At 39.5% G+C, this 14,472-nt stretch overlaps 1 protein-coding gene across 1 annotated transcript in view; it reads left to right on the top strand.

Moving 5' to 3' along the window:
* Positions 1-8,515, top strand: part of mxd1 (MAX dimerization protein 1) — an 18,783-nt gene extending 10,268 nt beyond the window's left edge. Inside the window, exons 4-6 of the mRNA XM_041233695.1 lie at positions 4,961-5,075; positions 5,298-5,457; positions 6,334-8,515. Coding sequence (XP_041089629.1) covers positions 4,961-5,075; positions 5,298-5,457; positions 6,334-6,566 — 508 coding nt within the window. The 3' untranslated portion in view covers positions 6,567-8,515. The remainder of the gene's footprint in view (positions 1-4,960; positions 5,076-5,297; positions 5,458-6,333) is intronic.
* Positions 8,516-14,472: the final 5,957 nt, after the last annotated feature.

Here is a 14,472-nt window from a genome sequence, read left to right as displayed (position 1 = left end):
TCCACCTGCTCCCCGGGATGATTTCAATCCGCTATGAATTTCAAATTCATTTTGAGATCGCTTTAAAGTTCATGATCATTTACCCCGAGTGACATTACAAGCCTTGTCTAATCTCTCCCACCCACCCAGACTCCTTTTTAATTTGCTCCACATGTCAGAATTGTAATTTGGTTCCTGCGCTGTATCCTTAGGCTCAAAAGAAGTAATTACACTGTGGTCATTCGGTCAGCTGCCCGGATCAAGAGAGCACAGTAAAGGTCACTGACCCCATTACTGGCGACACAGCCGTGTTCCCTTTCCCTAGTGATCTTGGAATTTTACAATTTTCCGAAGATCCTGTTTTACTAAAGCGTCCACAGGTCTGAGAGGAGACTTTCTCCTGCTGCGAGAGGCAGGGCAATTCATCCTTAATAACAGACTGCTTTTTACTTTACTATAAACAGTCAAGCTGAAAGAAACTAAACAGACTTTTTGACCAGAGTTATCTTCTGTAGGTTAATCATTTAGCGATTAAATTGTTGGAAGTTTACAAGATGCAGGGGTCAAAGTAATAAAAAGAAAGCTGAATGTTCTGCTAGGCTGTCCAGCAGATAGCACTTGGCCCATATCTGACTCTTTGAGAACCACGATACGAACAGACCCTTTTTAAGGCTAGCGGTTGTTTTTTAGGAGACGAAAACAAGGACAAATGTTTGTGTTTGGTTAAAGTAAATATCGTTGACTGGCAACAAAACTGAAGAAGTCATAATCTGGAAAAAATTATATTTTTTTAGTTCATGTTTTTTGTGGAATTCTCGCTCTTTTAAAACCCCACTTATAAAGTCTTTATCTCAGAAATGTTGCAAAAGCCCGTGTCTGGAGCAAAAACCAAAGCTGTCGCTCCATTGAGAATTTAAGAAAAGGTTTCTCATTTAAAGGCTCAGTTTCAGTTCAGCTGAGGAAGGCAGGAACAGCCTCCGGGCGTGTTTCAGGGAATGTGATGCTTTGGAAGACGTCAGAGTTTCAAGGTGGCTGCATGTCCCAGGATTTATCAGTACGGAACCGCCTGTCTAGCCTTCTGAAAGTGCCAGTCGGGGGGGGCGGGGGGAGCTTTTCAGTCTGCATACAGCATTTTCAAAAGCAGAACTGTGACCTTATTCTCTTGTCCTCTTTAAGGCTCTAGTACTGCTGTGGATTTTAACGAAAGGGGTCTCCTCTCTCTCTATCTCTCTCTCTCTAAGTCAGTAATAGGCTGAAGTGAGAGAGACTTGCTTGTTATCCTTAGTTTTGCTTGGGGGGGGGGGGGGGTTGGTAGGTATTCCTTCTATTGTTCATTGTGTGACGATTAGGCCAGTGGTGAACTTACTTTATTGTCATTTATTTATTTGCACTCTGCATGACTTACTATTGCTGTGCCTTCCCATCAGTTAATGTCTTCATTTGTTTATTAGTCTTTTTTTTTTTTTTTATCTTAGTCATACCTATCTTTCAACAGTTCATTAGGGTTGGTCGGGTTACCGGGAACACAGGTAATCATGTTATTTTTTTAAATTTTGTTTTGTTTGGCCTTACTAATAAAAGAAAGTTCAGTCACTTTGCAATCATACCTGTCTTCTCTGAGTTGTGTAATTTGCAGGAGGAGTTTTTTAACCATTCTTTAACCAGGAAAAAAAAGATAACATTAAAACTGAATCTTCATTTGTGTCACGGTGAGAGGAACGACAGCAGGCAGCAGTTAAGTGACTTGCTACACAAATCACATGACGACCGGACTGTAAAAGTATTCCCATAGATCCTGAAGCATGGGCACGGGTTCAGTCCTGAATCCCATTAAAATACATGTCATCTCGGAGTTCGTTCTACATTTTGCAGAGTCACCCAGTGCTGACACAAGGTGTGAAATTGTGTAAAGTTTTCAGGATGGGTTGCGCTGTGAATATTGTGGCTGTGTGCTGAGTAACTGCTGGGGTGCAAGGTTGTGTAAAGGATGTGAAAACAGCTTTGCTGCCACCACTTCTAGAAAAATGACCACATTGCACATGCTTTACCGCATCGACTTTGAATAACATCGACAAAGCAAGCTGGTCACAAAAGTACATTTTTAACTATACAGCTATGGCCAAAAGTTTTGCATCGCCTACATTTTTAGGATTGAGACATTTAAAAATATAAACTTTATCAACATAATTTAGATATTTTTATTTAATATGTAATTAAAGAAACTACAAAATGATATTGCAAGTGTCTGACAGAAGCCATAATAGCAGTACAGTATTTCATGTTGGATTTTAAAATGTCACATTTTTTTCAATTTTGTTGTCAGTTTTTCGTTATGTGGAAAACCACAAAGCGTCTGTAATTCAATATTTTAACATTGTGCAGCAGGTTTCATTCGACTTTATGAAGCAAAATGAGTTTGTTCTATAGGCAGTTTCAAAACTTTTAGTCAAAGCTGTATGCATTATTGTAGTTTGTGAAACCTCGAGTCATGTACTGGTTGTGTTAGTGCAGTGTGAGATTGCTGTGGTATAAACATTGACCTCCTCTAGTGCTGTTGCCGTATCTCAGGGCAGTGACTGACCTCTTCACACAGCTGGTACTGTGCATGTGAGTTACTGTACCGTGTGACAAGCTGGTTAATAAGAGCGCCCAGGCTGCACTTCTCTTACTCTCGCAGAGTTCCCCAGGCTCTCTCATTTGTATTTATTTCCTTTAACTGCTGGTGTTGAACATGGGGGATTAGCTGAGGCTCAGACTACAACAGGTGCTGCAGTAGTTTGGGATGGAGATCATTCAGTGACGTATACAAATTGAAAGGCGTGGTTCTTGTGGGTGATCTGGTAGTAAGGTGGAAGTTAGCTTGAATATATTTTTTTATTTGTTTTTTGAGGAAGGACATTAGATTATAATACAGCTCTGATTCCTGGATTCTTGTAGTCATTCATGGCAAAGTCCAAGAAGGCACAGTGGGTGGAAATTCTGTATAACATTAACGATGCAATAGAAACTTTTTTAGACTTCCCTTAACTTGCCAAAAGAAGGGGGGTGGGGGTACTAGATAGCAGTTTACAAGTTTAGCAGCAGTTTCCTGTCTTTATTTAGAGATGCATTTACAAACTGTGTCTCAGTAATGAAGGAAAGTTTCCTGGCAGCTGCGTGGCTTCTTTCATCCTCCCTTATTGAAGCCAGGGTTTAAAACAAAGGCTTTTACCTTGAAATTCACTCTGTAGTACATTACCGTAGTTTGCTGTAGTGTGGGGACTCCTACTGCCGCTTACTATGCCCTCCCTGTTCAGCTGTCAAGCTTGCTTTCACAAACATGGGCATTTCAGCTCCTTTTTCTAAAGAGCATTGTGTGTTGCACAGTGTTCATGTTTATCATACTTTTCATTAAGTGCAGTGTTGATAAGAGGGGTTGCTTTAGCACCACCGCTTACACTGAGCCTTCAGCCAAGCACTAGATTCAATCGGCACATCAGCTTGGAATTTTTTTATTTCAGTGCGTTCTGTATTGCTTCATGAAAAGGGAGCTGTGAGCTAATTGCACAATTTCTGCGTGTTGGTTCTACCTTTTGATTGCATAGACTGTGCTGTTTCTCTGTGGGTTTGGCAGCGGGGGTAAACGCTACAGTACAGTTTAATGCAGTTAGCGTACACGTTGACATGTATTTGTTACCGTGCAGGACATAGTGGTGAAGGAATGCTCTCTTCCATACTATACAGCAAGACTTAAGCTGTTAGGATAGTGATGCTGTAATTGTGTTTTATTTTTATTATTTTAGTGCTGGCCCTTGTTGTGTTAATCTTTGCAGGTGAGTAATGCACCATTTAAAAGCCCTGTGTAAGACCGCTGTGTGATTTTGCAGGCTCATAAAGAAATCCTAAAGCTGGCTCCAGGGTTTCAAATGAAACAGAAGGCACACAATGGTGCTCTGGAATGAGCCATAGTAACTCATTCATAAGTATCAAACAACCAAACCATAAACACCTGCCACAACATTGTCAACAGGGAGTAGGCCCACCATGGGCACGACAGATACTTTTTATTAAAAAATGATAATAAAAAATAAGATAGGTTTGGTTTTGTTCTGATATTAGGAAGAAAACCCAATGCGAGTTTGTAAATTCGGTTTGGTTAGGGTGGTTTGTGTTTATCAAGGATTGTTTAATTTATGTTGCTGTACTGTACTGGGTAATAACTGCCTTTTCTGTGAAATGTTTGCTTCTAATTTCCTGGAGGAAAAAAATAAATCCTGCTTCCACATCTCTTGGTGTTAGAATCCCCACGCCCGTCCTTTATCGACTGCGTCTTTGTGAAAAGCACAGCACAGTGCAGGTCTGTATCTCAGCGGTTGTTGTTTTTAACGATGCCCTTGCTTGTGCTGGACGCCTGCCTGCAGTGTATGGGCTGCTTCGGGTCCCAGACAGGGACAGGAGAGAGTTTAAAGACTGGTAGGATGTTTATCAGAGCTCACAAACTGACAGGCTTCCTCAGTGCGGGCTGTTTTAATTCGAGACAGAGACTGTTTTCTGTGGCTCACAGCCAGAGCTTCAATGGCAACTTCAAAGCTGCATACTTAACTTTTTCACCCCTTCTCTGCATTTGTGCAGGTGCGTCGACTTGGGTCTTGAACATGAGAGATATATATCTATATATATTCTTCCCACATTTGAACTGATTACAAGTTAGATTTAAAAAAAAAAAAAAACTTCCAAGTACTGTTGATCTTTCTCTCTCCCTCACCCCAAATAAAGTAGCTTAGAACTGCCAGAATTAATCATTTGCAAACCTGATCTTTTTTTTTGTGTGTTTTGCTTTGTCTAAAACCCAGATCCGCCAGTGGTTTTAGATAATTGAAATACACCCTGGTGTCACTTTTAAGTCCAGTAACAGCTATGTAAAACAAAAAAAAAAAAGAAAAAAAAAACCTGTTTTAGTTTGTTGTTTTAATATTTCTTTCTTCCTCTCTTTTCCCTTTAGACGGGCTCATTTACGGTTGTGCTTGGAGCGTTTGAAATCTCTCGTACCACTGGGACCAGATTCTAATAGGCACACCACCCTCAGCTTGCTAATGAAAGCCAGAGTGCACATAAAGGTAAGCATGACGACACACCCACGCACACCACCGAACCTCCTTGTGCTCCGTCCTTCAGATGAGAGGTAAAAAAAAACCCTTCTGATAAATGACCAAGTAATAAGAATGCAAAATGTAAAGGGAAAGGGGTCACATTTTCCTCTCTGACTGTTTTTATTACATTATATGAAAATCAAGACTGTACAGAAGTCTAAAAGATGCTTGTGTGTGTCTCTATTCCAGAAACTAGAAGAGAGCGATAAGAGATCCCAGCACCAGCTAGACCAGTTGCAGCGTGAGCAGAGGCATCTGAAGAGGAGACTGGAGCAGCTGGGAGTGGAGAGGATACGGATGGACAGCACCGGGTCCACTGTCTCATCCGAGAAGTCCGACTCTGACCAAGGTAAGAGACGCTGCGTTCGAATTCCTCGCTCTGCTTCGCTCTTCATGTATACGCTATCTGTAGCCTTCTAAACAGTCAGTGCCCACGAGTGTCGTTTTACTGTTTGCATGTAGATTTTTTTTTTTGATTCAGAGTGTTTTAAAGGTTATTTAGGGATCGACTGGGAAGACCTTTTGCATTTAAAAGTGCAGGACAGTTGAGATCAGTTAGGAAGCTGTTCTAAACCGTTTTAAAAATAAATAAGTAAAATAATAATAATTTTGGCAACTTTAAATTAAAAAGGGCACGGGTGGAAATCTACTTCAGAAAGCCTAGCAGATGTCAATCGTGTTTGTCTGACGAAACATTGATGCAACATTCCGAAGGCGTTTCTGATGGGGAAATTATGTTTAAACAAGGGTAGGTGCAGCTGACTAGTTAGTTTTCTTTGAGGGGGGTTTAAAAAATAAACCGGTTTGTGCAGTAAATAAGGCAGTGCCCCTTAGAAAAACACTGGTTTCAACACCCTGGTATTTTATGCCACTTTTTTAAAATAGTCTCTATTGATCAAAACAAGTCTGACAGGGAGAGCTTTATAGAATGAACTCTGTAGGTACAATTGAACTCAGAAGGTACAAATGCTTGAAAAGCTACATACTGGGCAAATAGAGACAATATAGACAATCTATTAACAACTTATAACAGCTTGTTTCGAGCACTGCTTTTTCTCTTCTCTTCTTTTCACTTCTTTTGAATCGGGGAGGGCTTTCTAGAATGAATTGTCTCTAAATCTATGGGTAAAAATGCTTGAAAACTGCAGGCCGTGCCAGACTTGAGGTATGCGAACCGTCCTTGACGTCGCTGTGTGCGTGTTTTTTTTTTTGGTTTGCCTTGCAGAGGAGATCGACGTGGACGTGGAAGGGACTGACTACCTGATAGGGGACCTGGACTGGAGCAACAGCAGCATCAGTGACTCTGACGAGAGAGGCAGCCTGCGGAGCAGCTGCAGTGACGAGGGTTACTCCAGTGCCAGCCTCATGAGACTAAAACTGCAGCAGCTCTCCCCCGGCCCCAGCAAACCACCAGCAACAGCAGCAGCAGCAGCAGCAGCGCTAGGCAGCAGCCTGTAAGAGAGGATAGCCGACCAGCAAGACAGCAGCAGCAACAAGCAACGACAAGCAACAAGCATCGACCACCACACAGCTCTCCTCTCTGCCCAGTTGAACCCAGTCAAACCTGCTCGCGAACAGCACATCAAACCGGGTCGGTCCGCCTTTTGGTATCCAGAGACCAGTTTCTCAAAGCTAGCACTTATATGGATCTGTTTTCATTATTTTAAAATAGTATGAGAACGTTTTGTAAATTTCCACTCAGCAAGTGTATATTCTTTAAAGCATAAATGTGTTATTTTTATTTGTAGGGAAGTGAATTGGATTTAGCACTGTTAGTTAGAACTACTTTCTAAAACTAGCCCCTGGTTGATTTCCAAACTAGTGACGTGAGGAGGCTAGAATCAAAGTGGCGCCCCCCCTCTCACTCTCTCATGTGCCTCTCCAGGGTTTGGATCCTGCTTACCAAGTAACTGGTGACTAAGCTGATCTGTTGGCCTCAGCTAAGGCTGCATTTCTGCATTTTTAACAGGCTGAACCTGTTTGTGCGTAAACGCCACTTTCAACTATCCCATGCATTTTCAGTGGGGGAAAAAAAAGAGGATCTATATTGTACTTTTATTTAAGGTTTTACAAAGCTCTGTATTGAAAAAGTTAAAGGATTGATAAAAAAAAAAAGCTTACAGAACGAACGCACTGGTGCTTTTTGTTCTGTGTTTATTCACGGAAATACCAACAAAGAAAAAAGGTGCCTCACTTTGATTCTAGCTTTGCCCAGTATAAAGACCAGCATTCTCCAGAGTGGTCTATACAAACTAGAGGTGGGCCTGTCTGTACAGCTGCTCTTCGCTCCATACAGCGAGACTGCAGGATTCTTTCTTCATTAAAGAACGTGTGTGTCTCCTTTTTTTTAATTTATTTAAAAACATTTTCATTATATCTTGCTGTTTTAGAATTTTTTTTTTTTTATTATTTAAATGAAAGAGGACTGATGTGCAGCATTGGAAAGTGTGTGTCACCAAACAAAAAATTACCTCGAATTCTCTCTCTGGTCTGAAGGTTTATCTTACTTCAGTGAATTCTTTTAATTTTTTTTTTTTTTTTTTTTTTTTTTAATATTGTTTATTTTTATTTAATCACACGTATATCTTTAAAAAAAAAAAAAAAAAAAAAAACGACTTAATGAAACACAAAAGCACATTCCAGATACTGGAAGCATTTAAATGTGTTTGTTTGTAGGTTAGTTAGTGGGCGAGAGGTTTGCCAATTCTCTCTCTTGAAAAAAGAAAAGAAAAAAAGGAGTCAGTCAGTGTTTTTATTTATTGACCACCTTGGTAAAAACCTCACTGTTTCGACTGTAAAAATCACAAAAAAATAAAATAAATTAAAAAAAAAAAAAGGTTCTTCAGCTGTAGCAATAGTTCATAGACCCATCAGTGTCTGCTATTTTTAATATAAACCTATTTTATTATTTCCGCAAAATGTAGCAAACGTTATGTAAATAAAACAAAAAAATATATAAAAATATATGTATAAAGTATTTATATATGTTGTGAAAATACAAAAAAATTATTTAAGTATATATTTAGATAGTTACTTATTGCTTGTTAAATGCTGCTGTTGTGTTTTGGAGTTTTAGAGTTATATATATATATATATATATTCACAGTACGTAGTTTTAAGGCATTTTTACTTTGCTGTAGAGAGAATTAATTTTACAAAGCCCTCCCTGTCAGGTTTGTTTTGATTCAAAAGATAGCATTAAATATCAGGGTGTAGAAGTCAGTATTTTTCTAATGGGCCTTTTCTAATTGCCTCATGTACTGTATGAACTGTCAAAGAAAACTAACTTTACTTGGATAGCTGTGCCTATCTTTTAAATGTGGCATGTGCTTCGTCAGATTGAAACACGTTCAACATCTGCTAGGCTTTCTGAAGTAGATTTCCCTTTTTGATTTTTTTGTTGTTTTTTTTTTTTTTTTTAACAGTTTATAACCGCTTCCTAACTGATCGCGATTGTCTTGCACTTCTAAATACCCTGCCCAGTCGATCCCTATGTAATTGGTGGGCACTGACTGTTTATAAGGCGTAACAAGCCTTAAACTGTTTATTTTTATTTTTTTTTTTTAAAGATGTAGGTGGCATCGGTTTCCGACACTTAGTTCCGACCCACGTTGAATGAAAATAATTCACGCTAAATATAGCCGCTCTCTAATCCCCCGCCAGAGATTCATGCTGTTTTGTTCCCGTAACTAAACATGCAAAATAATACTCTGATTTCATTTAGCCAGATTCCCGCTGGATGGAATAATTTTCCCTTTTTTGAAAAAAAAGTAAATAATAGAGTAACGATCAGCTGCTGTTTGAGATCTGTTTGAATGGTCAACTCTTTGTCCAAGTCTCTAAAGCAAGGCTTTTATAAGTTGGGTGTTTTATGGTAATTGTTACTATTCTGGAACGTTGTTATAATGCGAGTGCCATCTCTAAACAATGCCACATTTGAATATGCGTAACACATCTAAGGTAACTTGTTTAAAGAAGCTAATGTAGTTCCCCATGTCCTAGAACTTTGTAGTGACTTTTTATTTTATTGTATTTGCTTTATAATAAAGTCTCTTTTTCCACTGAGCGACACAGCTGCTAATGTCACAATGGATGGGGCGTGCTCTGTCGATCGGTTTGTCACAAAACCGATCGGTTTGATCGGTTTGTGACAGATTTGCACTTCAGAGTTGTGTCTCATTCCTTAAAATTGACTCTGAAGTGTGCAATATATATATATATATATATATATATATATATATATATATATATATATATATAAATAAAATATTAACCATTGGTTTAACAAATTTTGTTTCTTTTATCATTTATCCTAGTCTATGTTCACCTTTTAAGATCAATCTTCAGAGAGAGAGAGAGAGGAGGACTGGGTGAGAAGGGCAGGGGTTTCTGTTATAACAGTAGACTTTTAAAGATCCAGATTTTTTGTTTTATAATAATAATTGTGCTAATATGTCCTTACCAATCCAAAAGCATTAGTCAATCTGTTAAAAGCCCCTCATTCAATAAACTTATTTTTATTAAAGAAAGGTTTGTAAAAGAGAAATATTTCTTTACCAACTTTTATCAATGTTATCCAACACTGTGTGCAAGGGAAGTTGTTTTTTTTTTCCCATATAAAAAAGCATTGTTTTCCAAAGGAGCATGATGAAAACAGTTACAATGCTTGTGTTTGTCAAACTTCAAAGATTAGAAGAGGAAGTCTTCACGAAAGAGGATTTTATACATTAAAAAAAAAGACATGTATGTGAAAAACCAAATCCAGATTTAGAAGCAGAGATTATACTGCAACTTGAGTCTTCCTTCCCTTAGCCCATTATAGATTCTGTATTTGATTGCCATCATCGATTTAAAATAATAAATACAATTCAAGTAAAGTGAGCTTCATGGGTGTAAACTCCAAAATGCATTTTCATAACTGAAAAGTTTTTTGAATCTCACTGGTACCACGACAGTCCCAGCACTTTTTAAAAGGCTGGAGTTTGGGGTAAGGGCATGTTGAAAGGTTGCTGTCTATAATATATTTGACAATAATAAAAGGATGAATTGACAGGGTGTTGTGAACATGGGAGCCAGTTTCCCTGTCCATGCTGAGATCGGTGTAAACCTGAAGGAGTGACACACAGCCCTGAAAAGCAGCTCAGGGCAGGAGATAAGCTTTTTAAGGTGGCTTGTGACACACGTACAATATTGATTTTGCTTTTATTTTTTATAATTCTATAAACTTTGTCTGTATGGATACTCTGGTGCTATTGTCAATCTGCACAACAGTTCTGAACATCAGACTTTAATTTTTTTTTTCCCCTGTTCTGTTTTAACTGTGTTTGGCCCTCCTGGTCTGTGTGTACACTGTGTCCTTCTTTTTATAAACTTTTTTTTTTTTTTTTTTTTTAACAAGACAGGGCTGCATATCGGCCCCTAAGGAAAGAAAGAAAGAAAAAAAGAAATGTTTAATTTGAATATGTAGTTTTATTTTCATAGTCAAGCTTTTTTTTTTTTCAGTTAAATCTTTCTGTGTTACTCTCTTTTCCTATACACTCAAAACTAACAGGACAACGTTTAAGAACTTATGTATTTGTTTTTTTTTTTTTTTTTTGCACTACTGTTGATGTCGTTGTTTGTTGTTTTTTGTAAGAGGGGACGCATCCCTTGGTCAATAACAGCAGCTACCTTTTAAAAAGAACATGTTATTCATCGAAGTGGGTGTTTTTTGTTTGTGCACTAATTTATAGATGGCAGTTGAAAAGCTGACTTAAAGAGGGGGGTATTATAGGAAACTTTTTCTGTGAAAATGTGGAGCAGTAATTTATATTTGCCAGTAACAATAAACTTGTTTACCTTACACTTCCATTTGGTCTGATTGTAACATGAATTGGAGGAGGGAGGGAGGGATGGGGGTCTAATTACAATGTACAGAAATAAGAGACATGTCTTAATTATTGTGACGTCCACCTAAAAACTAACCTTTCAGTTTACTCTTCGGTTAAACAGTGGGCTAATGCCTTCATCATTGTTTTTAGTTGATTATCAATAACTCCCTGTGTGTGTGTGTGTGTGTGTGTGTGTGTGTGTGTGTGTGTGTTCTTGGTTTACCGTTTAAAACATTCCGTCCGAATCCTTGCCAGGTGAAACTTTTAAGAAGCTCTAAAGCGGCCGAAGCATGGCGGCTAGTCCCTTCATCTGAGCACTCTTGTTTGAAAGTGTTGGTCTGGCTGTGATTTCAGCACCCAGCGAATATTTCAGGGAAGTTGTGGATGGTTTTGTGTAACAGCTTGCAGCACAGCTTCTATTGTGCATTCACTTTGTTTCAATCAGGACTGTTGAGCTGCTGGTAAAGGCCTGGGTAGCACTTGTGCCAGAAGAGATTTAATAATAGCACCGGGGGTGGGGGTGCGGGGGTTTGGAGAGTATTCCATTCCCTGTGAGCAAAGCCCTTCACGCATTGGCAGCATAGTTGCTTTTACTTTTTCTCTTAAACCCTTCTCTGTCTCTCTCTGTTTTCTGTCTCTGAGTCTTTGTCTCTGTTTCCAGTCTGTCTGTCTTTCTCTCTTACAATTCAATTCAAAGATGCTTTATTGACATGATACAGCAGACGTATTGCCAAAGCAATTACAACACAAATAATAATAAAAATATTTTTTAAAAACTTACAAATGATTAGAAATTAAAAAGATACATAAAACATGTCAGTGAAACACACACAGAAAGATTTATTTTGCAAGCTGCACTTCTCTTAAATAAAAGGATCCGGCAGTCTGAACTGCAGGGCCTGTTGTATCATGGTCATAACTGCCAGGATAGAAAAAAATACACATTCCTCGCCTTGGTCTGTTTCAATTGGGTCTTTAATTTTTTTTTTTTTTTTTTTTTTTTTTTAATGTGTGAAATTCTTCTAGACTGTTGTGAAAAAAAAACAGCCACGGTATGATTGAAAATAAAGTTTAATTCACAGGAACCTGCTGTAAAAGAAGCCAGCAAGTGCATCAAGTTTGCTTTTCACGAACGGTGTTTAGCTGTTTGAGAGAGGGCTGGAAGCGTGCATTTTCCAAAGCAACGTGTAATCTGAAGAAAGCGTTTATTAACGCACTTTTAAAAATAAATAAATAAATACATTCTCGAAACTTGTGCTCAAAGTTTTGTAAATAGGGCCCCGTGTTTCATTCCTGAGACTGAAAACATTCTTTAAATAACTTGACATGTCTGTAAATAGCAGTGAGGAGGAGGTGTGGCCTTCCTGAGGTTATTGACAGGTGGTTAATGTTGTTTTACTGGTTATGCACCTTCACTGCTACACACAGGAGTGAATGCTATTGATGACTGACGACTTGGGGACGACCTCCCTGTGATTCATTCCCCTTCTGCCTCACTTGTTTATTTCTGTGCGTCTCACAAAAGCGTATTTCCAAACACAGACACCCTGTGGCTCTAGATACTGATCCTGCTGCAAGGTGAACTCTCCGAACTGCTACAGTGACAAGACCGGCTCGCTGTGGATTTGAAATGTCACAGCCTCTTCCCAGCTGCACAGATTCACTCTCTGTATGGTTTCCGCTTTCATTCGTCACATCCTGGTGACTTTTTTAAAAAGTTGAAAAGCCTCAATGGAGCTCTCATAATCTCCAAGTACAGCTGGCACAGCAGGGTGTAACCATTGACCTGTCCCCCCTTGCAACACTCCAGTGGACATAAAAATCGCCATAATTCTTACTTACAGTGGCTTGAAACCTGGTTCCAGGAGTCAACTTTGCCTGGTGTGCTGTGCAGTGACCTAAAACCCAGTCTCCTGAAATCAAGTTCCAAGCCACAAAGTGGCTTCATGTACCCTCAGCTGTAAAAGGAGGGTAGAGTGTTGCAGGGGGGAGCAGATTAACAGTTACACTCTGGTGTACCAGCTGTAACTAGAGAGTGTCTGTGTGTGCTTAAAACTTGAGTTGAGATTTGCTACTTAATGTGCAAGAAAATCCAGAGTCAGTAGAATCATGACAGGAGGATTGGTTCACTTTGTTACAATCCCAGAGATGTTCCTCTGTAGAAAATCGAACCGATTTCGAGATTTATACGATGGTGCTTTCTACCTCAAGAAGCACGTTTATTTTTAGAAGATTCTTGTTGCATGTTTTAGGCGAGAGACACGTTGCTGTGTATATGCAAAAGCCTGTGCTGTTTAGCTGTTGTATAAAATAAAATGCATTTCATTATTAATAACCTGTTGCTTCTGTTTAGATTTCTGTATTTCTTTATTTAGAATGTCCAGTTATTTTTTTCTCCTCCCTGGAGGACAAAGGCCAGCCCTGTCACTGGGTGCCCGGCCGGCCAGATCCACTGTAGCACGGTGAAGAGAAACGGTCCCTTCCGGTTTTGCCTCCTAACCCGGGGGAGCGACCTCTTGAATCTCCAATAAAGACTGACAACTTCTCACGGCCAGGACCCGAACCTGCGCTCCCCTGACTTTACCAGGCAACCCCCTCAGGGACGCTTTTTGTTTCGATTTTTGCTGTACTGTAGTGCTGTCATTCATACAAACAGGGCGTCGTGGACAATATCATATAGTCTGTCGATCCAGCTCAAAGGCAGGTCTGTCTGTCTGTCTTAAGATTCAGTTGAAACATACCCCCCCCCCCCCCCCCCCCCCCCCCCCCCCAAAAAAAAAATTAGCTTTTCTTCCTTTATTTTGCTTGGTTCATTTATTTACCTGTTTGTTTGTTTGTTTGTTTGTAACGACAATTCGGAATAAAGCGCTGTGAGAATCCAGACTGGGGTGTGTTTCTGTAACTTGCAGTTTGTGCTTGAATGTGTTTTGTCGTATATGAAAAGCACACGGATTCATGCGACTTGGTTCTTTTATTAATCCATTGGTCACGCAGGCGCTAAACATCAAGCAGAAGGAGCAAACTACTCCAGGGTGGGAATTAAACATGATCTATGATTTTGGGGTTCGGGCAGCTGGTTTTGTGGGGCTCATCGTTGGCGTAAATTCCAGTCTGCTAAAAATTGGGAAACTGTTCTGTTTTCAACTGTTTTATTCCTTTTTTTATCGTTTTTGAACTTGTGTGTTCGTGTGCCCGCATGAGGGTGTGTTTGTGTGTAAACCATTTCTATGGTTACACAATAATCCTTTTGATGACACAAGGCTGCCTTGTCACTGGAGCCAGCTCTGTTGCAGTGATAATTCTAGGGCTTACCACGGTGGGATGTGCTGTGCCACTCTGATAAAGCATTTACGCTGCCCAAGAATACTTGCGGTTTGGGCACACAGCTTCAAGTAACCACACGCCTACAGAATCTTAAATGTGTTTAATGTCTGTCCCTGTTACTGTCTCCTGGCACTTAGTATCACCACATCAAAATGTCCAGCTTATAATGG

This window comes from Polyodon spathula, chromosome 31 (genome assembly GCF_017654505.1).
Source record: "Polyodon spathula isolate WHYD16114869_AA chromosome 31, ASM1765450v1, whole genome shotgun sequence".
NCBI lineage: Eukaryota > Metazoa > Chordata > Actinopteri > Acipenseriformes > Polyodontidae > Polyodon > Polyodon spathula.
Note: the sequence above shows the minus strand (reverse complement) of the source record. Positions and strands in the feature narration are given on the sequence as shown.